Here is a 25910-nt window from a genome sequence, read left to right on the forward strand (position 1 = left end):
GCAATCACGAGGAAAAAGTGATTGGACGTCGATAATATGGATATTATCTAACATGTACAAGTAACTCTAGATGTCGCGAACTACACGAAATTATTTGAATGTATCCCACTGAAAATAAGCGCGAAAACGTATAACCTTGTAGTTCTGTCACTTGGTGTAGTGTGTAACAATATTTATTAGTGAGTAGTTAAAAACTCAAAATCATGACAAGTTTATTAGATCTTTGTGAGCAATATTTTGGAGCTCGTGATTTTTACGAAGTTTTAAAAATTTCAAGAAAAGCTACCGATAAACAAGGTACGTAGACATAACCTATTTATGCAAACTATGATTCTAAACAAAACATTTTTTAGTGTAACGTTCTTCTTAAACGAAAGTTAGAATTGCATTTATATATCAGATAACAATTATTCTTAACTTTTTTCTAGTGAAAAAAGCATATCATCAATTATCTCTCCTTGTACATCCTGATCGTGTTGAGGAGGATATCAAGGCAGAAGCAACAGAAAAGTTCAAAGTTCTTGGACGAATTTATTCTATTCTCAGTGACAATGAGAAGCGTAAGATTTATGACCAGTCTGGACAATATGACGAAGAAAGCGAAGAAGTTATGATGAGAAATTGGGCAGATTACTGGAAGTCGCTCTTCAAAAAAATCTCAGTTGAAGATATTAATAATTATGAAAAGAATTACAAAGGGTCTGAAATAGAAATCAAAGATTTGAAGCGAGCTTATATGGACAGTGAGTAAATCTTCTATAATTTTTACAAGGAAATTACATTAGTAAATTTAGTTTATTAAAACAATAAAATTACTTTGTATAGGTAAAGGAGATATGGATTACATCTTAGAAACTGTCCCATTTACTAGTTGTGATGATGAACCAAGGTTACATAGTATTATCCAAGGTCTCATAGAGAAGGGTGAAGTTCCAGAATACAAAGCTTTTACAGAAGAAAATGACAAGAAGAAGCAACGTAGAAAACGCAAGGTAAGTACCAAACAAGCAGAATATAAAATGTTACCTATGAATTTCGTTCATATAATTAAATTACAAATAGTTATGCAGATTTATACTTTTATGAACACAAGTAGAGAAATGAAACGTCAGCAGAAATTTAATTTCACATATTATAATAAACACTCATTTAGATATCTCACATATTTTTGCGTATCGTGCATATTCTGTGTATTTTGGTATCTTGAAAAATCTGCAGTTAAAATCTTATGAAACAGAAATTTTTAATACTTTAAATATTTCTATATGATTACATTTAAAACCTATGTAATATGTTAATAAGTTAAACTATGATCTAAAAATTATACTTACATATAATTACTTAACGTAAGTAAGTACTCTGTTTTTTACATACTTCCATTGTGCATACCTAACAAGTGTAATTTTCTCGATGTCAAATTTGTCGAAAGTAAACGATGTGCATTCGAATGGCAACGTGCTCGTAAATTTAAACGCGGCACCTCACCCCCTCAGTTGCGCTATAGATCACTTTAGAGATCTGATGAACAAGTGAGCAGTACGTTATTTTCAAGCTTTTCTATTTTTATCAATACATAGTACTGGTTCACGATTGGAAGCAGTAGTAGGAGGTGGACTAGTAGTACGATTGGGAGGGGGGAATACTAGTAAATAAGTAAAGAGGGAACGCAAGAGAGGATTCAGTCTACAGAACAATTAGATCGGTTCTAGCTGATCGCTAGACGTCGCAGAATTTTCGGCTAAAATCCCTACCACGATGACTGCGATTTTTTAAGTTATTCAAACATATGAGAGCAAAATAATGATATTCATATAAAACTTTAATCAAAACGTATGATATTTTAAACAGTGCAATTGTACATTAATTCAAAATTAACAAAAATGGTTGGCATCGTCGGACTATTCCTATGCGCTTTATTGTGTGCTAGTGTCAGTGATGTACAAGGGGCGTGCAAGCAGTTAAAGAACGATGACATGATAGAATATTCCTGTACGGGTGGACAATTGTCTGATTTGGACAATCTTCCTGCATCGACTGGAAAAATTCGAATTTCTCACATGCCAATTCAACGAATAACTGCGGATACCTTTTCAAGGTTTGGTTTGGATCTCTGGGTCCTAGGATGTTCCTACTGTGGTATAATGGACATTGAACCGGGAGCCTTTGAACATCTAAGTAACCTTCAACAATTAAGCTTTGACAACAACCATTTAACCACTATAAAGGTGTCTTGGTTCAGAAAATTAAATTACTTGACGTACTTGGATCTGAATTACAATAACATAGAGTCTATTGAGGATGGCTTGTTCAAAAATCTACCCGGCCTTGTCGACCTAAGACTATCTGGTAATCGTTTAGAATGCCTAAATCTTGTAGACATGTCACATTTAAAGGGATTAAAAAGAATCTTTCTGAGTGAAAATTCTGAATTCAAGTGTCCACAAGCTGTCAGTGCTTTTCTCGAGAAGCGCGGAGTAAGTTTCGATAGCGATCCAGAATGGAGTAGAATTCCAAACGATTTAATTTATCCGGAAATACCATACGATTACGATGAAGAGAGCAGCATAGAGGGACAGAGTATAGAGGAGCAGTCCACGCCACTACCTGCTCACCGCGAAAGATTGCATCCAACTATAACACTATCTCCAATTGCAACAACACAATATACCCCACCACCGTTCCGTACAACCGAAGAAGTAGTTTATCGTCCACATAATTCTCCAGATTGGAGAACAACTCCAAGAACAGACGCAGACCCCTACGAAAGCAGAGCAAAAACTACAGTTTCACCATACGACATCAACATGATATATCACCAATCAATCCCAGAGGAATATTGGAGAACAACTACAATCTTGTACGGAAGTGGAGGAGAAGCTACAAATCCATCATATGACGAAGATACAAGAGCACCATATATTCCACCAAGAACCGTTGCACCAATCGAACAAGTAACATATCCACAACGTGAAACGACGGACTACAGCAGCCAAGACATAACGACCTTGAGTTCTTGGCCAAGAACCTCGGAATCCGTCGGTGCTGGTGGCGAATACGAGGTCTATCCACCCTACAGAAACCAAGACAAACATTACACAGAACAGCCGGATTATTCAAACCCACCTAACTCAGTCTTTTTGGCATCGAGCCAAATACCACCTCATGTGGAGCTTAACACAGAGCGTTCTATGGATCCCTACTCTGGTTGGTCTGCAAAGAATAGTATACCATCAAACGAGAAGTATCCACCTACATCTGTACCCAATATCGAAAACAAAGCATCAGAAATTTCGGTTCCTTCTTCATACACGACTCAATCCATTCACTCTATCCCACATATACCGACTGTAATGGTTCAACCTGCTCATCCTGAAAATGTCTATCAACCGCCGTACTACGACCCCGCGGTCACTGTTCATTCACCGCCATCGGTGAATAATTGGCCACAGCAGGAGGAAGGGACATCGGCAATCGTGCAAATTGAAACGACTACCGATAAGCCATTGCCTAATTGTACAACCAGGAGTTTATCATCGTCGAGCCAGAGCTCCATCACGATGATCATCGTTTCCGTTCTTCTTGCGATTCGCGTCCTTGTGGAGGGATTTTAGCTAAAAGTCTCGTTAAGCTATTTAATATTTATCTGTATATTCTGATGGAATCTCCGACAATGAATCAAGTTTTCGTTGACGAATCGAATGTTTGCGTGAACCTGTGCGGATGTATTTGCTCTCGCAAGCACCGAACTAGAGTTGAACGAAAGGACGTTTATCTAATCGCAGACTATAGATCGGGTGATTTTATAAGTGCTGTTGGTTTCGTTCGTTTTCGGTTTTGGATCAACTTTCAAGACTTTGTTTATCGCGATTCGCTGTCAGAGGAACCAAACGAATTGATCGATTCTTCAGAAGTACCGCGGAGCCTGCAAAACCCAAAGCGTATGTATAGTATACTGCTATCTTGTTGTTTGTGGTTTCATTGACTTATTAATTTTGGTCTGTTGTAGACGAACTACGTGATCTTATTGTTATTCTGTACAGGTGAAGAAACTGTATGGTTTGGTACATTAATGTTTTTAATGATGCAATGCACAGGAATGTGTATAATTTACCAAATCATACAGCATCATTGTTGTGAAATTACAACCATGTCACATTGGTCGTATTGTCGGACCTTAAGCGGTTTATTTGCTAGTTCTGCACGCTCTAAAGCCTATCGAGAAGATGTGCATCGTTTGTTTGCCAAGGAGGAACGCCAAATACGATATCTACGGGGCGCGATGCTGAATATCAATTGAAACAGTAACAAGCGACGAGGGCCAATGCAATGTATCCGGTGTGCTAATGAAATAATTACTAATGTCGTTCAATCTAATGCTGAGCGTTATGTAACGACCTTGACTGGTGTACTTTATCGAGATGTGCTGCGTTTCGTGTTTTGTCAAAGAGCTTAACCCTTTCATATCTGTGACGAGATATCTCAGCAATATACGGCGATGCTTACATGCGATGCTTTGAACCGTACGTTATATCTTGCGTGTTTTTCTTTCTTCTTTAACTCATTAATGGTCGAAGTAATGGTGAAGTAAAGCGTAAATTGCGTAAATGTACATGTAGTAACTTACATGTTGATTTCTGAGAAATCAGAGATGTTTAGCTAAAGTATTTTGTATAGCTTAAACGAATTACTTTAGGATTACATTGTCATCTTTCGCAGATCTCAAAAATTTGTTCTTTTTTCATATTAGGAGAAAAGTTGTGAATCAGAAGTCACTCTAGGTCGAAGGATAAGGGTTAAGTACAGTTAGAAACTATATATTGATTTGTACAGGTAAAAAAGTATTAGGATAGTAAATATTTTGCAGATGTTTAATTTATAAGTCAGAGATTGGAACGGAAAAATTTTCATGATTAAAAAAGAAGAGTTCGAATTGAATGAACGGATGAAATATCGACTCATAACAGGGCAAGGTACGACGTAACTTATCCATAGATTGGGGTAAAAATCAATTCGCGAAACACCTCGTGCGCAGATGCGAAGGGATTAACGGTGCAAAGGGTAGAGCATATTGTACTGTCAAAAAAAAAAAAAAAAAAAATTTTTCATATTCGTATTGGATATTAAGGAGATACTCCATTTTTTAAAGAATCAGTCCGTTTTTATACTCGTTCTTCCGAGATGCTATAATTTTTCTTGCATCATTCAGATCTGTTGAGTTTCCACCACAACAAATGGAATTATATATTCCATTAGAAAAATTATGTGTAATTTTTTCAAAATTCAACGTATTTTATTTTATGTTATGTTATTACGTTTCTGTAAATTACGTAATAGAAATTAATGTGTAATATTAATTCTTACAATTAATTGCGAAAGGATTAATTTATTAAAACTATACACAACTGGAAAAGCTATTTGTATTTAACATTAAATTCGCGTTCTCTTCGTTGCAACAGGTGTATTTCACTCGTGTTAACTGATCGATGCTCTCTTGACAGCTCTAAACAGTAAACAGGCATCGAGAGCGCTTGTCGGAAGTCCCGATTGCGACATTCGAATCTTGAAGCGTATCGGTTGAAGGGTCCATCATGGACTCGGTATCTATCGATCTGAACAAGTGCATGCACGTGCATTCATAATGAGCGTAATAGCAATGACGTCGTGAAAACCGAGGAAACTGATAGGAAATGCGAGTTAGAGTACAGTACAAAATACGGTTTGATTTCTACGTTTTGTATTTTTTTTTTTTTTTTTTTTTTCGTAGACGTATCAGCAATTAATAGAATTTATTTTGGTTTATTTTTTATTATCTTCTTCTTTTTTTCCAAGAGTTTTAAGGAATTTCGTTTTTGATCATTTTCGAGATTATAGTTAGCGAGGTCTTTCTATGAGATTTTTCGATTTTATATCGATATTTTATATATATTTAGAAGTTTTATGGTATCGTTATCGTATATAAGGTTTTTAGAAGGAGTGATATAACTTCGGTTTTCTGGTTTTTTGATCTTATTTTTGTAATCTTCTGATCGATCTGTAAACAACGGCTCTTGACAGATTCTTAGAATCTTTTTCTGATGGATTTCTTTCAGTTTACAGGTAGATTGACATTCCATTAATTTGTCAAATTGAACAGAAGTTCGAAATTTGATGAATTGTTTCATCGATCAAATTTCTCCTTTCTTTTAAAATAATAAACAAATCCAATGTCTGTATGAGTAATATTAAGAGTATCACAAATATACACGAAAACTAATAATTTATATCGTTTATTTAAAAATTGGAATTTGTTGATTAGATTTTGAATCTGATTGACCAGGCATTTATTGGTAGGGTACCCACTATTCGAGTAAATCTCCCATTTTCTGAAGCATCATTCGTAAGAAACGATCTCTCATTTATTGCAAACAATCTTGTTCAAAAATACCGTCAAATAGACGTTGCCAGTATCATTTTCAATTTTTAACTTAAGTGTAGTTTCGAAAAACTTGTACAATTTCGTGTTGTCCATCGTGCGATTTAAGAAAGACAAAAACCCATAAAAAAGATAAATTCCAACCTTCGCTCCTATGTAAGAAAATATATGTGTTTTGCCAAGATTAAAATATCTTCCAAACTAATGATTTTTCGACATAGATATTATAATGCTATTTTGCAAGAAATAATAAACTGCATCGATTATGCATGAAAAATTGCATACATGATCTACAAATTTAAAAAAAGCGTATGTTATCTTGTATTACGTATACGCGTCCATCTGTGGAACAACTAATTATAGCAGATTGTGTTCCCCTCGAAACCATTCGCTTTCTTCTTTGTCTGAACTATTTCTTTATGTGGCAGATAATTTATCAATAATTTATAGATTAAAATTGGACACCCTGTATATGCATTACCATCTACAAGTCATCGGACATTTGTCTACTTTGAGCAAAACGACTGTTAGAATGTCTACAAATACGATACTTTCGACGTTACGTAATTTCAACATTTGACGTAAAAACTAACTTTAGCTAACTTTATCTCGTAATAAAAATTAATGGTAGTATAAACTCGTGCATATTTTAATTCGACTGACTGACTTATGGGTAGACGGTAAAAATCAGTTCGGAAGATCGTATCTACGTGCTAACAATCATTTTGCCCAAAATAAACAAGTGTCCAGTGACCTACGGACCGGAGTGTAAATGGTTGCTCCAATAAAATTTGTCTCGACTTAACGGAACGCTTCGTTTTTGCGATAGCTAAATCGATCGATAATACATTGTGGCGAGTTATTTGCGAATGAAAGGTGTGCCAAAATATCCACGTTTGACGTGCACACGCGTGCATCCGAGCGAGTGCAGAGGGTCGCGCTTCCGCAACCTTGAATTACCTCGTCTCCCAGTGTCTAGAGCGAGCGATACATCTGGCCGCGAGCCTGGCGCTCCGGAAATCACTCGAATCACGAAATAATTGAAAATAGTCATCGGGTTCGAGGCAGCGCGCACCGTTGCATAACGAATTTCCTTCGAGACCAGTCATCGTTCTGGAATTTTGTGAGAATTAACCCTGCTAACGTTCTCGATGATCTAGAGCCATCGATGTTACGATTGCTGCTACTCGTTTAACAACGCGTTAATATTATCCGGTGATAATGACAGACCTTCGTTTCAATCTTCCTCGATGATGTTTACACGACGTGACGCATCTTTGACCTTTCTTCGACATGGTTAATTATTGCTTCAATAACACGAGTATGTTTGAAAAAAAAGAGAAAAGGAAAAGAAATAGCTATGGTAATTACATGGATGTTATCATCAAGCGATGGTTTATGAATGGGTCTCTGGTTTTCTTCAAGATGATAGCTCATATTTAATTTCAGCTGAAAGATCGTTTTCTTACCTTGTTCTATTGTTTGATATTATATATTGTATATATGTTAATATACATTGTTGGCTGTAAGTATCAGGGCACCTACTAATATTTGGGACAAATTGAATGTTTTTCATTTTGCTTTTATTTTTTAGGTATTTTATAATATAAGATACCAAATAAAATAAAACCTGTTTTTCAATGAATATAGTAAGTAGGCACCGTAATCCTTATGGTCGACAGTGTATCTTCATCGTTCTATTTTAATTCATAATTCAAATGCAACGCGCTTCACAAGGAAGTGAGGACAAACGAGGCATTATGATCAGCTAGCTTCGCATCTGGTGGTTGAGGTTTAACATTGGCATGTATCGAGCTGCATTTCAATTCCTACCAGTAATAATAATAGTTCCTTCGCCGCTTGACGTTTGAATCATGCAGCTCGCTCGAATACTTAAACAAATATATCACAGTCCTTTTAGACTCCATCTTAAAATTGTAACAGAGATACAGAAGAAGAAGTAGTTCATCACGAAGGAGCCTTATTTATTCCCACGTTGCATTTGTCGAGTAAATAAATAATAATTTTTCAAATAAGAAAGAGAGAGAAAATAAAAGCGAATAATTTACGAAAATGGAATGTTGGTGATATGAGATAAAATATGGAAAATGTGACTGAAAATATTTCGAACTAAAAATCTAATCAGCAAAGACAAATTGATCGTCCATCGCACTTTCTTAAATCATTATTACATAACAAACGTATTTGTTTAGTTGCACGAATCTTTGCATGAAAATAACAATGATGTCAACGGGTCGGAAATAAATCTTCCTATCTTGATCTAAAAATTGTTTCAAAGTGTTGGTATCATCACACGTACAATTAGATCAGACAAGGGGAACGAATCTAGGTAAAAGCAACAAGATTTTGCCGATTAGATCACTGCCTAACTGTGGTAATACAACAAGCGAAACCAGAGAAGCTACGATTACGAACTATTACATGATTTAGAATGTTTTAGTTAATTTGGTAGTTCTTGTAGTGATTTATGATTCTCCAAATTGTCCTCTACAATGGATCTATTGAATTCTCGTTTATAGGTAGAATATTTGCTGCATTGAAAAATGAGGTGCTCTGTTATGTTTGCAGCAATTGGTACTTATGATTGTTCAATACGTAGAAATCTAAAATTGTCTTATTTGCTCGCCTTTTCTTCGAGAATGTCTCCTCTTACATACGATTAGCCATTTTTGCATAGATGCAGAAAACGCGTTATGAAAAGGGTAACGGTGGCGCGAGTTTATTGGACAAATAAATATATTTTTTTATACAATTTTATTAACCGCTTTGTAGATAATCAAAATATTGGGATTACTTAACAAGCCCTGAAGTAAATTCTAGACTCAGAACTTTATATTTATATCGAATATCTGTATTTAAAATTTTGATATTTATTTCTCGGGTTGCGATATTTCCATTTACAGCTTTAATATCTAAAATTTCGTATAAATTTCGATGTAAAAATATACGAAGGATGGGAATTTGCCGCGATATTATATATTCACTAGGAAGTAAAAGATTGTAGAAAGAAATATATTTATGCGAATAATTCACGCACTTAATACAACCCTCTGATAAATTTACTATGTATACGAGTCTATCTTTTGTACTCCGCGCTTTTCATGAATAAACTATAGATAAGCGATATATGAAGAAGAAGTAAAAGGAATAACTTGCGTCAGGTCGATCTGTCAATTTGTCACTGCCTTCGTAGTTGGACCAGGCCAATTCTCAAACAATGGATTTGTGTTCTCTCATCGAATTTCAAGTCGAATGTCATTTCGATAAGCGAGTGCATTTAAAATTTCGCGAAGCGTTGTGTAATCGCCTAACATTAGGCCGCTCCTCGGATGTACTTGCCAGAAATTATAAATAACGGAATTTCCTCAGCACCGAATTATGGAGTAGGTCACTGGGAATATGGAACATCATCAACAAGCATGAACCATGAACAGTCGCGTCTACTTTTAATGAGACAGGCGTGTGTTATGCTTCAAAGATTATAGAAACCCCACTATTTATAAGGCTCTGTTCCTTTTAACTAAACAACAAATTATGTATAGGTAGTTTTGTGTATTTTGGTGCGAACATGAAACTGATGATTCCGCAATGCAACTTAGGTTGAATATTGTAATAAATTTGTGGAAACGTAGAAATTAATCAGTTGAGATTGCGGGTGATGTGGACAAGCTATTATATATTGATATATTGATTTTGTCGATAATCCGTACTGTCTAAAAGAATTATCTTTAACAGTATACTATGTGTGTTATACGAAATATTTTGAAATTTCGTTAGTATCACAGTGAAACTCGACTGTCATCGTTATATTGGCAAGATTTGAAGGGAATCGGAAAACGTATGTAGACGTTCGAAGATATTTATTGCAAGTGTACATTTCACAAATATTGTCGAACTATTTGGACAGTAAATTATCGTATATTAATGAGAAGCCAGTTATATTAATATTATATATTTGAGACAACTATGTTTTCATATTGTATCAATTTTTCGCCAAATTTATGTTTGCAATAACTCTCTTATGAGTTCTATATACATTCTCAGCTTGTGTTTAAATTTTACCAATATAATGATGGTAGTTGTGTCTCATTATAGTGTTAATGAAATTTGAAAATGTTTTATGTATATATGTATATAGAAGCTTTTTATGGTAAGCGTCCAATGCTTCCATGAATCATTATATATTGATTTATTCTACTGGTAGATCGTAAAGATATTCCTTGGATGTGTACATATAAAATACATAAATACTTTTTCAATTAATCTTAAGCTATCAAAATCAATTTATACGCTTCTATAATAGTCGTGAATTACGAATGACTGATATTTGCAAGGTGTTCCAAAAAGTTGGAGTCAAATTACAGTAGCATGTAGTACTCATCAGAACAGGCAAAGAAGTCTTAATAACTACAGGTCCCAATATCATCAGTAGACTGCGGATTTCTATGCATTTATAAAAAACATAAAATTGTAAAAATGCACATAGTATACAAAAATGTACAAGATATTCAAAGTATAGTAGTTAGTAGATACTTAATTTCCACTTAATAGACTTCATTTGTTTAATTAGAATTATTTATAGAAATAGAAATTTGTATAAAAAGAGCCGAAGCGTAATCATTAGTTTCGAAATTATTACATCCATTTAATGAGTTAATAAGAAGCTCGATTAACTAGCAGCAACAGATACCAAGAGATCGATAAATTTGAAGCTGTGCAGCTCCAGTACACTTATTAAATAAGTTAATTACGCGCACTTGACGACACGCGTAACCCTATTTTCGATGCCTAGCCATACGCCTATCCTCGAGATTATCGGAACCGGTTGCCTTTCTACTTCGTTTCTGCTCGTCAGCGAGCACAAGTTAATTTTAACGAGGGGTCATCAAAAGTGGAAGATAATAAAGAATCTGGTTCCTCGATTCGACTTCTGGCGGAATACCGATCGTTTCTATTTTCTACGCGAAAATTTTTCAAGTCCGTGATTTTTGCGTACACTTCGCACTGCACATCAGAAGTGTTCGATGTTTCCGATGAAATTATTATTCGCTCTGTACACTGTTTGAATAATATTGCAGTCAGAGTCAAGAATTAGAATTGAAAATTGAGACGGTTATTATACTTGGTTGAGAGCAGCGGCGTTGGATAAAAATCGATAGAAATTTGCAATTTGATCATAATTGGTTAATTTAGAAATGTGGATCGAATTTGGGGAGAATGAAGCGTTCATCAAAATAAGGAAAAAGGTCTTCAGATACACGAATTCCAATAGTTAGACCTTGTCTCTTTTCTAATAAAAATATCTAATTTCTAGACTGTAATAGATATTTTTACATTTTATTACGTTATTCCATAACGAAATATTAAATTTGTGAAAAGAAATGTTTTATTCTTTAAATAACTCCAAATAACAATTATTCCACAAACGAATGAATCGATTTTCTAACAAAATATGTTAAAAATATATGTCAATAAAATATATAAATTAGTTATGAAAATTATTGCATATTATCAAGGAAATTAATGGCGTTCATTTTTATTTCCAGTGGGCAAAAGAAGCAGAGGAAGCTGAACGTCTAGAAAAGATGCTGAAGATCGAAAACGAGGAAAACGCAGCTGCAAACAATTTGGCGTTGGCGATTCAGAGCCGTAACGAGGCCAGAGCGAGTCAATCTGACAAATTCTTCGATTCTCTGATCGACAAATACGCGAACATGGCTGGAAAATCGACGAAGAAGAACTCGTCAGCTATGAAAACCGTAAAAACCACGAAAAGTACGAAGAAAACAAAGAAGAAGACGTAGGACGATAGAGTTTTTTCGCACGAATCTCTCCCTCCACATTAGAATATTCGCGCGACTTTTATAACTTAAGTATCATTATAACTTAAGTGATCGAGAAGAGCCATTTTATTGTACATCTTTTTTAAAGGAGGAAGGAATGATCATATTTAAGTTTTGTAAATTTGAAACGTGTATATCATCTTTTGAAGCCATTGTACTGATTAGAAATCCATAAATCAGTGATGGAATTCTTTGTAATTATATGTAGGTATGTCCCACTCAAATATAAAATTGAAATATATATATATTAATTTTAAAATTTATTACAGAAAATATAAAGCTATTGAATGTGATTGATAATAAAAAGAAAAGAAAATATGATCAAAGTCATATATCAGTATATAATCGGTCACTATACATAATCAGACAATTTATTATACATAAATAATGCATGTTAATTAATGATTTATTAAGTTAATTTTAAGACAGGTCCACCTATTTCAGCGGTCGATATTTACAAGAGAATTCTTACCACTCTATGGTGATGTGTATTCTACATTATCGACCAGACCTGTAATACGATTTGCGGATTTCTTCCATATTATGTCTCACGGGGTAAAACTGTTTCAGTAGTTCTCATTTCTTTTTAATTGTCAATTTAAATTTCACTATCGATACAATCATCGATTTTAGGTAATATAAGTATATCAGAATGAAAACAAAAATAAGAATTTTACAAGTACTAACAGGAATTAGGAGCTACTAATGTAACAATACATCAAAAATTCACATCATTCATCTTGAAATAAAGATAAAAACATTTTTATCGATTATGTTAACATCGCCATTGAAGTAATCGATCTGTCACATCACTGATCGTTGGTCATTAGTTGTTAGACTAGATCGACCATAGTGTCAAAGACAAATAAGAGAAAGGAGAAGATGAGAAAAAGAAGCAGGCGTTGGCCTACCTGTTTTCTCGCTCTCGTTAGGCTTAAATTTGATAAGCCGTGATAGCGATGGCAGCGAGGATCGTGTGTTAGTGCTTTCTGGTCGGTGTTAGTGGACATGGTATATATCCGGCATCATAAGTGGCCACCTCATATGGTCAATCTCGTATTACGTCTGGGCTAACTCGGACAACACACTACACATCGGGTGACACACTTTAAGGTAAACGGTACATCACATTTTTCCTTAGTATAGTCCAGAGCGCTCCTTATGGAGGAGATTTTTAAATCTATTAATTATGGAATCGTAGATTATCGTTTTGCTAATGACTATTAATGGCGTGTATTCATTATATCGATAAAAGGTTATTAAAGAATAAAGATACAACACGCATTTTTAACGAAATAAGTTACTTACGAAAAGGATTTTTAAGATCTGCGACTGTTTAATGAAAATGTAATAAAAGTACCGATTTCCAAAGTTTTGAATTTTGTCACTAAAGCAATATAAATTTCCTAATATTAAAAATTATTTAGAAAGCCTGAAAAAGCTTGATTATATTCAATTTTAGATTAACCTAATGGAATATTCTGAACCATATATTTTTTACAGTCAGCCAGAAGTCGCAGGGATTTTAAATCGTAAATTTCGAAAGGTGTCACCCGTTGTGCACGTAATCGACGCACACCTTCGTGCAATCAGCAACGGGCGACCATCTTATTACGGGTGTGTGGTACAAACATGGGTAGCAAAGTGTAAACCACCATTATTATTAGCGAAACGTGTAATAAGAGACATTCTGCGCCAGTTCGAGAAAGAATACCGAAACACAATGGGGATATTGCAGACGCTGCCTTGAACAATATTTTTCGAGGTTAGGCATAAACATCAATTAGATCGAAATTGTTGCTTTTAAAAGAATAATCCACCATGGATGGCCGATTGTTTCCATCAATATCGATTCGATCTCAATGGCGTCAAACAACGATGAAATTACAAAGCAAAAGGAGAAGATTGGTATCACGCAAAACATCCTGCCGAAGTGGTAAGCCAACGGAGCGTAAAATGAAACATTGTTCGTGGTACCAATTTGCTGGGAATTAATTAAATACAAATTTAACACTTTGAAGGGAAAAGAGAACCCGAAGCCAAAAAACAGGTTAAGTGGTTACATTGTTCTTTGTTAAATGGAATCGCGATGGTCGCATCGATGACGCATCATTCTTGTTACGTTTTAACATACACTGATAATACTTTTATTAATTTAGATCTTTCCATCATTCTTTATATGAGTTAGGAATATTTTCTTATTATTTAGTTTATTGTTAGATTTATTATAGGTATAATTTATTATTTAATATATTAATTATTTTTTACTGTTTCCTTCACCATATTTATTTTGTTCATGATTATTAATAAATATTCGCCTTGAAAAGTAGATAAGAAATACATATAAAATTGTTGTTAACATTTTTTAAGCTTTGGCGAACTTATCTTAACGTACTTTACTAATAAATATATTTTTATGCTTTTATAGAGATGCTTTTATAAATATACTTTTATAATTATATATATCTAAGTTATAATATCTAATTAATATGATCAGTAAGTATTTAACTCTCATATTGAATTTATCACATAAACTTATATACTTATATACTTGTGTGTGTATGTTTCATTGAGAGATGAAAGGAGAATGAAAGGTTTTAAGAATTGAAGCTCTTGGTCAGTGGATTCACATGGTATAAACCTGCTACGGGGAATCCTAATGTTGCACCTAGTGCAATAAATACACGGCAACACAGCAAGCACGAACGTTTATAGATGAATGATAGTAACAAGATAATGTCACAATGGACCAAAAGGTCTTTGTCGCGTAAAGTTATATAATCAGCGAGCTATAAAGAATTCACGGTCGTAAACCATTGTGCGTATCTTACTCAACGTTTAACTCTCTCGCGATTCACGCGTAGTTTCTTGTTTATGGATCAATAAATTTGGCGAAGTGGAGAGGAATGGAAGGGATAAATGAAATCTAACATCGACCATGACATTTACTGGAGTCACACTTTCGGAATTATCGGTTCAATTACAACGCTTTCCCTTCTATTGCTTTTTTCTCAATTATTATTATTTATTTTTAGTATTTATTTAATATCCTAAATTTTCATTTCTAATGGAGAAACACAGAATTCAAACTGTATATGTATTTAGAATAATTCTTCCGTGTTAGCAAATAAACGAAATAAACCAAATTTTCAAACTAAACCGAGTGTTGCAACGATAGTTTGTTTTAGCAATTCCCATGCGTGGTGAGGGATCAGCGGCGGAAAAAAAAGAAACAGAGGAGGAACGACTACAATGCTTAGACCACGATCAACGCGCCAATATTTTAAACACGGCCCCTTAACTTCGCAGGTTCTTCTTTTCCCATATGCACTCCTAATCACGAGTCGCATCGGCAGATATAGCGTGTACCACGATGCACCCCGTTAAATCTCAAGAGGGAATCAAGGGAGAGAGCGAGGGAGAGTCGAAAAGGGAGAAAGGAAGGAAAGACGAGGAGGAAGAGAGAAGTAAAAGAGATAGAATGGGAAGAGCCGGGGTTGTAAGCGACACGATAGAAGGAGAGAGAGGACATGGTGGCTCGAGGAGGAACGTTGGGGCAACGTAAGAGGAGGAGGTGGTGGCGGTCGTATCGGAGGAGGTGAAGGAGGAGGAGACGGTGGAGGAGCAGAACAGAAGGAGAAGGGGAGAGCGACATTCCAGAAGGCGGCGGCGGCGGTGGTTCTCGTGGGAAACCAAAGAGAGAGAGAGGAGAGAGATCTCGTCTCGAGGAGAGGTTGCGAGCCTTAAGGCACCGTTCTCATCTCCCGACAAGCGCGACAAGACCGCCACAGAGAGACTCCTGCCTCCGATGCCGCCGACAATCGTCGAATTTATGATTTCATAGAGACACCTGGTTTGGCCTGGTAACGTATATACGAAATCTTCTGATCCGCTTAACGAAGAACTAAGAACCTAAATGCACTCTAAAGAATCTAAATGCACGTACAAGTACTTTTACACGGATATATATGTACAGGTTTCGGAGGAGTGTTTGCGTCGAAGACTGACAAGGTATCCGAAGGTAATAGAATTTCAGGCATTCGTCCTGGGAATTTATCGTTCCATTAACTCAAATGCCCTGTAAAGGAAATTGGATATAGCATTATTCAGTGTTCCGAGCCGCGCGAACATTTATGGGTACATATGATATATTAGTGGCAACAAGCGATAGCTGCACCCTCGAATGCGTTCACTTCTTCTGTTTATTAGGCAAGGATCGACTACTGCGTTATTCCTCGCCGATAAAGCGGCATCGATGCACCGGGTTGGTCGAACGTAACGTGATTCTTCGCTGCAGAACGAAGAAAAAAAAAGTGATTACGATAAGGAACCTGGGCCTCGATCGCATTGCTTGCAAGAACGAACTAGATCGATGGATCGAGATTACGTCAAACGTGTTGAAACACGTGTATATGTATAAAATAATTTATTTGAAACAAGTTGCAGATTCGTTTGTATCAGGTTTCTTTGTAAGGTAAAATGCTATTTAAATGTGTTGATTGGAGTACATTTAGGTTTATACGTTGTACAAGATTGAACGAGGAAGCTCTAACAAGATGTTACAGAGACTCTGTGAATCGACCCTTAGGGTGAATCTTCACGAAGCACGGGACAAGTGATTTCAAGCCAAACGAACACACGAGGAGAGGATGATGTTTAAGCCCACGAGGTTTTGGATCATCGCGAATGATCGAAGCTCGTCTGTCCCCCGGCATAATTTTCCCACCGGATTCTTTTCAGGAATGAATCGACAAAAAATTTAATTTTTACTGAATACATAAGCCTTTTTGTATGCCATTTATAATTTTTTTTAGCGAATCTCCATTCCTAGTTTCCAACAAATCTACACGCTTTATTCTACAGAAAGAAAGAATGTGAAACAAGCCAAAAGAAAACAAAACAATTGATAAATTTTACATTACTTAAACAATGATGAATGAGTAGATACACACGAAACTAATAACGATAAGGAACAAATTGTATTTAAAGAAAACGTCTTTAACACATTATTTTATTGAAACAATTAAGATAAGATACATGAAACACATCCATAGAACTCGATCACACAGCAGCAACTGTTTGATTCTTAATACATTAATTACTCGTTTAATGTGTGGCTGTATCGTGATAGGCAGCTGGGACATTTTAAATAACAGTCTCTTTATCTCATGCATGGTTACCCGCCATGCAATGACATCAGAATTGACAACAACTTGTCGTCGTGACGGTTGGATGTTATATAGTGGCAATAAAGCAGCTCATTATTATTATTACGATCGTAAGTCAAACTAGGCGTCTGAACTGCGTGCTTTATAGCACGATAATCGGTCAGCGTGCGTATCGGTATCGCCAACGACATGCACGCGCTTGATTATGCGAAAGGATAACGTCCAGTTAAACGACGTTCAGAAATTCAACACCGATTCATTGTCGGGAATATCCATTTCTCTGACCGTTGACGTCGCACTACCGTATCCTGAGTCTTCATCCTTGCTCTTGTCGAGTGGCGATCGCTCTGCTCATACTTCCGTGAAACCTTCGTCAGGAAATATTATTGATTATAGCGAGTATTATTAGCTATTATTGCTATCAATACATAGGAAAATTACTCGTATTATGCATGAAAAATTAATTGGGATCGCATCATTGAAGTTAAGGTGACTATTATACATTGACTCTTATATTGATAAGAAAATATTGACCTTTTTAATATCATGCTATATTCATTAATTTTTATAGGATTGAAAGCAAGTAGCTGCTAATTCTTATATGATTTCTTCAGAAAATTACTTATTCAAATCTACGAGGAACAATTAAATATTCAACTTGTAATTTGCTTTGAAGTATTCTGTAAAAAATGCACAAATTCTACCTTTTTCACTATTCCCTTACATATTTAAATATACTTATATTATATAAAATAAACTTATACTTTCAAATATGTAATCACATATTCCAAAAATTTCATTACTTCAAAGGATACAGATATTAACAATTAAAAGCTACTAAAGTCTCCAAAGAAATACATATCCTTGAAAATCTAAAATACTACTAACATTCCACGTCGTTGACCAGTTTCTAGAAAGTTCCTGCATCCCTTCATCAAACATTCGCAGCATTCTCCTCGTCAAGTTCAGGACACGAAGTTTCGTCAACGATGTCACCGGAACACTTCGGATGAGACAAAGGTGTGTCCAGGTTGTGCAATGAACATTTTTGACAAGGGTCACGGTGATACGTGCGCGTGCAGACGAACACCCTGTATAAGGCAGGGCGCAGAGGCACGCCGGGCAGCGCGATGAGATGAAGAAGGAGGGAAGAAGGTGGAGAGTTAATTGAATCCGAGCAGCGTATAAGTGGAATGGCCTATTCCTCCTCTGGTTCGCTCCTCTTATTCTTCTTTCTTCCCGCGTGCCTCTTCTCCTCCCATACCCTTCTTCTTCTACCGTGTCTCCCTTGCCTTGCCTCGCGTCGTCCTTCGTAGCTCCTTGTACCCCCTTCGAACGGGGTACCGAGGTAGATCGGTAGGTGGAAGGACGCCGGAGGACGGAGGGAGGAAGCATTCCTTTGTCTCTGCGCGCACGGACCTAGATCATATAGTATATAATGCGTATAATGTGCATAAGGATCTGCAACTATGTAAAGTGCAACTTGACTGCATTGCACGTGTCTCTGGGTACCTGGTTGCGACCAGAATCGCGTAATTTGTCGAGTCGAAGAGAAATTTTGAATTTAGATATGCTTTGAAGTACAAGGAATAAAAGAAGGATATTTGTAACACCTGCTTTTGTATTGTAGATTATTTCTATTCTATTCTATTTTTTTGTATTGTATTATTTCTCGACATATAAATCTGATATCCAAATCTTTGTACATTTTTTAGAAAACATCCTGTATATTCTAAACTAATTCTCCTTCCTATTTCCAGATACCTGAAATTCCCTTCGTGCTGTCAAAGAAGCGTACTCCAGTGAGTAAGACATAAGCCACGTTCACCAAATTTATATTCGTCCTTTTTAAAGCGTTCAATATACTCCAAAGTAATTTTCATTCCCACTTCTAGTTACCAGAAGTTTCCTTGATCCTGTCAGAAACGCGTGTTTCAGCGAGCAAGACGTAAGTCACGTTCACATCGTCGAGGAGTCCGGTACCCGCGAACACCATACCGCGACACAATACCTCACGGATACACGCACACGTACGCGTGCTTTTAAAACAGTTGTGCCGCCTATATTCCCTCCGGGAAGAATCCAGAGGGAGTCGGTAAGGTTGGCGTGCGACGGGCTTCGTCGCGAATTGGACTTTCAACCATATGTTTCTACGTGTCCTTAAAGATCGCTGGACGTTCTCCACGTAGGACTGGATGCAGGACTCCACACGCCAGCTCCTCTATCGGCAAAAATCCACCCGGTTCTCGGATGTGGACGTCTCTGCAAATGATTTTTGTCGATGACAGTGCTGCTGGGTTCTCACCGTGGGTGCTCACCGGTGAGCATCCCTCGCACACGCACTCCGCGTATTTGCGTACCCCGAAATAGCCGTACCCTCCTCCCTGCTTCGTCAGACGGCCCAGGGGACGAGGATGAGGACGCTGAAGAGGTGGACCAAGCAGCGAGGCCGGGGCGAGGGGGTAGGAACCGAGCGTGTATACCGCAAAACCAGTTCGCTGGTGAGTAAACAAAAAACGAGAAGAAGCCAACGCCGCGGCACGGCCTCGTTGTCCGTCGCGAGGGGAAGAGAATCACTGCTTTATTGCTAATTCGAAGACATTCGCCCGGCAGAAATGAAATTTTATAGTCCGCCTTGCGGACCGGGAGGGGCATCCGCGTCACCGAACATACGTGGGAGCTGCTATACATCGGGCGCCCGGCCCCACGGCTACGGTCCTGCCAGGACAAATGCCTCCGCTACGTGGATCACTCCGATGTGAGTCTCTTCGAATCTCGAAATAGGATCCGTTATCGTTACCTACGCGCCCTTGCCATCGACATATAGGTAAACGGTTTGAACATGTATTATAACACTTGGTTTTCAGAAGCTCGAAACTCTCGAGCAAATAAGATCACCGATAAAATAGAAGGGAAGCGGACAATTGTGAGATAGGAGATAGTAAGGCTGATATTTAACAAGAGAGATAGTAAAATCGTCGGGTTGATGGGTTTTAGATTTTCCGTTTTTGAGATTTGTGGAGATGAGATTAGTGGAGACTTTTGCCGAATTGGGATCATGATCATATGTCATCATAGCTTGATTATAGTCATCTATATATATTATAATATATATAGATAGATATTGTTTGTTGCCTTATGTTGTTGCTATTCTGTTTCGTCTGTTTTATTTTTTCACTAGACTTGCTACTGCTATGCTAAGAAACAGTTATAGACACTGGTAATATGTAATTTGTGAATGTTTAATTATCAAAAAGTACCATTTCGATGCCTGAATCTAGAACATGCCTTTAAATTTCAATAACGTAAAGAAGTACCGAGTCACAAAGTTCGAAGATCTTCGAATTACGAGGGGAATGTTACTGAGAAATCTGACGATTATTTTCTCCGAAATCGTTCTCGGTTTCCAGCACGATCTCGAGCGAGAAGACCCAGCGGGTGGCTCGCGTCACGAGAATGCAGCTCGTAGCGGCGAAGCTCATTACGTTGACGTGTGCGTAAGAACTTCGTACACGCGATGTAATCGCGCTGATGAAACTGACGCGCGGAATGATGCGCTACACGGCTCGTCATATTGGTGAGAAACGTTTGTCTCCTTATTGTTAATAAAAGAAAACTAGACAAACATAAGATAAAATACGAATAAGGTTTCTTTTTAAAAACAATCTTAAAGTAATTGGTCTTAAACAATTTGAAACATCCTTAGAAACAATAGAAAAAGGAGGAAAGAAAAAAATGGCAGCGGTGTATGGAGAGTATCTATCTCGAAGCGCGGAACGGTGCTGGTTTAAATCGCGCAGGAAGATCGGCCAGAGATTACGTCGCGTACGGCAGCCACTCAAGTGTCGCAGTTGCACGTCGTTAATGCGAGGCAGGTGCTAACGCGGAGAGAAAGAGACGACAGGGAGAAGGTGGCGGTGAAGGAGAAGAAGAGAAGATGCGCCCGGATCCCGTCCTCCCCCTAATTGACAAATTGGAATCTTATTAGAAGCTCGTGATGCCGGAGGTACCCGAGGCAGGAGGAGCCTCGAGGCCTCTCTCGTTGGCAGGGAAGAGAAAGACCGAGTAGCGTAAAGGAGATAGAGAAAGTGAGACAGGTAGCGACAGAGTAGCCGTGAAAGACGAGGAAAGAACGAGGGGCATAATGCGTGGATGGCACGACACTAACAGGTTGTACGGCCCACAGTGGAACGGAGAGAAGAAGTACCTTATGCTCGGCCTGCCGGCCGGCAGGCGAATGCCACCCAGGAAGCGTTCGCGCGTGCGCGATCTGTGTGGCCTCGGCTGGACTCGACCACCGGGCCCAGCCGAGGACGCACGAGCTGGGCCGATTTAGCACGAGGACGCCCGAAGCCGACGTGTGCTGGCCCACCCGGTAGAGCGCGCGCGTGCCGCGTCCTGTGTGGTCTTACGTTCGCTTCTTCGCTCTTCCTATTCTTCCTTACTGGCTCTTCCCTCTCCGTTACGCTCTCGTCGCGTCCTTTTTCTCGCTCCTCTCTCTCGGTTTCACCTTCCTCCTTCTCTGTCTTTCCCGCATTCCATTTTTTTTCTTACTCCTCGCGTCGTCCCTCTTTTTTTTTTCTTCTTTTGTTTCTTGTGCGCACTCTTTTTTCTCTTTTTCTACGGATTCACCGCGTTTTTCTCGTTTTCTCGCTGCTTGCACGTCTCTCCTCTCTTTCCACCATGGAATTCTTGCTTGTTCCACTGCGAGAACTTCTTGCTCAACTTCGCTCTCCTTCCCAGCCGACTGCTGCTCTTCGCTGCTCCGAGACACGGCTACGTGCTCGTCGTCCTTTCTCTCCTGGCGGATCGCGGGGTTCGCCCCCACCTTCTCCTTCGACTGCGACGCTGCTACACATGGTCCACGCTGTCTCTTGGCTCCGTCCGGGCCGCGAAGATGAGGTGGCCCCGAAGACGAACACTGAAGGAGGGTGGAGGTGCTGACAGTGGCGTAAGTAACGAAGGATCGTGTAGATCGCGCGATATTGCCGCCGACAGGACCGCGAAATGGAATTCTAATTAGGTGGCCTCCTCGTTACCAACCATGAAACGGGACAGTCAGCCTGGGAATCCAAACGGCCGGGCCAATTTGTATACGATCATGGAGTTATTGTATACTTTTCCATTGTGTCGCGTCAATAGAAGTTGACTCTCAAAGGATTTATCGAATCTGTTTTCTATTAGTAGAAAAGGGATCCCATTCGGTAGCCCTTTTGTTGTTTTTCATGTTTCACTTCTTCCGTGGAATATTTTTCAGGTCTAATGTGGTGATCTACGTAAAAGAGCTACGCTTGAAAGGGGCCATGCGTCTCCATTATTGCTATTCGTCGCGAGAAACGGTTCCTCGTGTCACGTTCACAAGAGCCATGTAGAATTTTATCTACGTCAGTGGGCAAAGAAAGGAGATGAGGTGGTAAGCCCACTCGACTCGTTCCACCTCTCCTTTCCCGCTTCTCGGTTTCCTTCGCACGGCTCGACTCGACCACGTGCTAACTTACGAGCTACGATCTCTGTACCCTTCCACCTTTCTTTCCTCTTTTATCCTTCTTGCTAGTTGTCTCTTTCTTGTCTCTGTAACCTGCCTCTGTCTTTTTACTTTTCCGTGAGGGAGCACGGCTCCCTCTGCCAGTTTTTTATCTCTGTTTGTCTTTTTATGTCTCCTATGTCTCTCCTTAGGTTCCAATCCAAGCTCTGCGCCGTCTTGCTTTTTCACTCCCCTCGGAACTTCTCGGATTATTAATCCAGCGACGAGAGAGGATCCGTGGCGTTCGCGGAGATTATGGGCTCGAGAGCATGGCCAAGGTGCTGCTACGTTAACAAGCATCAATAGGCCGAAAGAGGAACGAGAAGGCGCAGGGATCGTAAAATGTGATTCCGAGGATGAAAGATCGCGCTTTGCTCTGTCCCTTTATCTACGCGATATCCCTTCGACAAAGTAGCGAAGCGGGAGTATACGTGCAAAATTGATCCGTAGGCAGTACACCGAATCGATTTGATTTTATAAATGGCTTTTGGATTCTTCGTTGGCCATGTATGTATTATTTTCTTACTGGTTAGAATTTAGTTTTTTTTTGGTTCTGAGTGAATTCTCTATTTGTAGATTATTGTGAACAGATGTAATGTATTTAGGAGAGAACAATCGTATGGAAGATACGAGGAAATAATAAAACCATTAAGAAAGATTCTGCTAAACAACATCTATTCCACTGGCGAAGAAATTAGATTCAATAACTTAATACTTATTGGACATAAGGCTCATGTTATGTTAATTTTTTTTTCAAATTGAATATTGTATAATACCTGAACCAAATGGAAAATCTTCACTTCTATTTGTGTGCAAGTAAGGAATATCCAGTTATTTTTCTAATACTCAAATTCTTTTTCTCTATGTTTTATTACATTTTGTTTCATTCATAATTTATCTTTCATTTATAGTCATATTCCAATTATCATATTCACCTATAATACAAACCAAGAGTAAACAAATAGTAATTCAATATTATTACTCATCATTCTAACGTACTATTACTATTTCATATTTTGATTTAACTTTCCACAATCAGGCTGCAATTTTTCCATCTTGTCTCATTCCATCAGTATACATCATCTGAGATTTCCTTGTCATTAACACAATTCCACGCATACGCATTCCCTTTCGTTCACCTTTCACATTCCACACATCACCTTCTTCCCATCACAATATCCATAAAAACCTATAAATTCGAAACAAATCTATTTCGAAAAAACAATGATGCAACTTCAATATTTAGATTGTATCTATCGGAGTAAAAAGAAAGGTATAGGTTTTTATATTAAAAATATAGTGTAAAAGTCTGTCGTTACGAAGATTAGTCGACTATGAACTTATAACACGTTTGTAAAAGTGATTTAATTTCGGTTAATGTTTTAGCTGTTTTTTATTAATTTATTCTAATCATAGGAAAGTGAACGTGCCTTCTTGTTGCAGCATCCTTTCAATTTCTTAACAAGCTAAGAATGAACAATATATTCGATCGAGCCGCGATCTATCATCGAAACGCGCGAACAGATGCGTTCCCCGTGGCGATTCGCACGGTACGAGCTCTTGTTCGTCTGGATCGCGAGGGCAGCGTGCGCGCGTGACGCGGATAAACTGTCAGGATGGGGCGCGATGATTGGCCCCGGCCCGTAAAGCGTATTTTCGCGTGTAAAATGTAAATGGCGCTGTTCTGTGTTCCTGGATCCGCTCGGCCAGTTTCCCGTCTGTACGTGTGCGTGTGCACACGAGGAAGAAGCGTGGAACTCGTGGAAAGGAGAAATGTAGTCGAGCTTGTCAAAGGAAGAACGAAGAGATGGTTGAAGAAAGAAAGAGACGAAGAAGGTTCAAAGAGCCGACAGTGGTTAAAGAGCCTTCTTCCTCTCTCCATCTCGACACGCACAAGTACAAGGCGCAACCTTTCGAGCTACCCAGAAGAGTATCATCCTTCTACCTTTCTCCCTCCTTCCATCTCGTCGCCCCTCTTCGCCGCTTTCCATCCTTATTTATCTCGCTACCTCGACTCTCCTCGTTCCTTACCCTGCTGGCAGAGCAAATTTATTTCACGTTCCTGCCTTTTCTGGACCTTTCACAATATTTGGCCGTGCTTTGGCATCCAGCACCGGTCACGGCGGGCACCGGTCACCAGAAGATACGGCTTTGAGCCCTCGGTGATGGATGGTTCGCTCTCCAGCCCGCCACGAATTGCTGCTTCTACTCTCATCCCATCTCTCTTCTGCTTACACATTCACCATCCTTCTTCATCCATCTAAGTTCGTTCCTCTTGCTCGCACCGTGAGCCCCTTGCCGGGTTCTTCTTCCCTCTGTAGAGGATGCTAGACCGCCGCTGATGGGGTCCAGGGCCGGTCAGTCCTAAGGTGTATACACGTGAAGTTCCTTGTCGTGATCGGTCGATCTACCTCGCCTCTACCTTGGAGGTTTCGGTTATCCGAGCTTAAGTCCCCAACCGAGATTCATTATGTTTGTCATCTTCGATCAAGGTTCTCCAACTTGTTACAAGTTACATTCACGAAGATCACGCGCCACGCTTAGGTGTCAAATAGTTCAGTGACCGCGCGTGAATGGGAAATCGATCCATGCTGTTGGTAAACCGTTTGAGCTAACAGAGAGGGAGTAAATCGAGGTTAAACGCGGTCGAAGAAGGAAATGAATCGTGGAAGAATGGGCCCTCTGTTCGGCTATTGCAACAAGCCGTCCCTGGGTCCGTGGACCCGCAGCCCCGGGACCGTTCCACCGAGTTCGTGCAGGTATATAAATTCTGGTGCTATTATTGGGGTTTGTGCCTTCTCACAGAGCCCTCTGGGGCCCGCGGCGGTCCCTTTGAGCTACTCTTTCTACCTCTGTCGTTTTCCCCTTCGTCTTGCTCTTACACTGTCGTTTCTACTCTCGCTCTCTTTCTCTCTCTACCTTGCTGGCCCCCTCTCCTCTTG

General features: G+C 38.6%; 1 protein-coding gene across 2 annotated transcripts; it reads left to right on the plus strand.

Moving 5' to 3' along the window:
* Positions 1–93: 93 nt before the first annotated feature.
* On the plus strand, positions 94–12539 carry LOC100746294 (dnaJ homolog subfamily C member 9). 2 transcript variants are annotated; one of them, XM_003487405.4, is made up of 4 exons: positions 94–297; positions 429–743; positions 826–992; positions 11980–12539. In XM_003487405.4, the coding sequence occupies exons 1-4, from the start codon at positions 204–206 to the stop codon at positions 12235–12237; spliced, it is 834 nt and encodes a 277-aa protein (XP_003487453.1). In that variant the 5' UTR covers positions 94–203; the 3' UTR covers positions 12238–12539. The 2 variants fall into 2 exon arrangements, 1 of the variants encoding a protein (XP_003487453.1); XR_004461161.1 differs by lacking the exons at positions 94–297; positions 429–743; positions 826–992 and adding an exon at positions 1663–3938.
* The last annotated feature ends 13371 nt before the right edge of the window (positions 12540–25910 follow it).

The sequence above is a fragment of the Bombus impatiens genome, unplaced genomic scaffold (assembly GCF_000188095.3).
Source record: "Bombus impatiens unplaced genomic scaffold, BIMP_2.2 scf_0151, whole genome shotgun sequence".
NCBI classification, from domain to species: domain Eukaryota; kingdom Metazoa; phylum Arthropoda; class Insecta; order Hymenoptera; family Apidae; genus Bombus; species Bombus impatiens.

Coding starts and splice junctions, on each gene's coding strand:
- LOC100746294 (XM_003487405.4), top strand. CDS start 204: ATGACAAGTTTATTAGATCTTTGTGAGCAATATTTTGGAGCTCGTGAT. Junction 744..825: donor GAAGCGAGCTTATATGGACA/GTGAGTAAATCT, acceptor TACTTTGTATAG/GTAAAGGAGATATGGATTAC. Junction 993..11,979: donor AGCAACGTAGAAAACGCAAG/GTAAGTACCAAA, acceptor TTTTATTTCCAG/TGGGCAAAAGAAGCAGAGGA.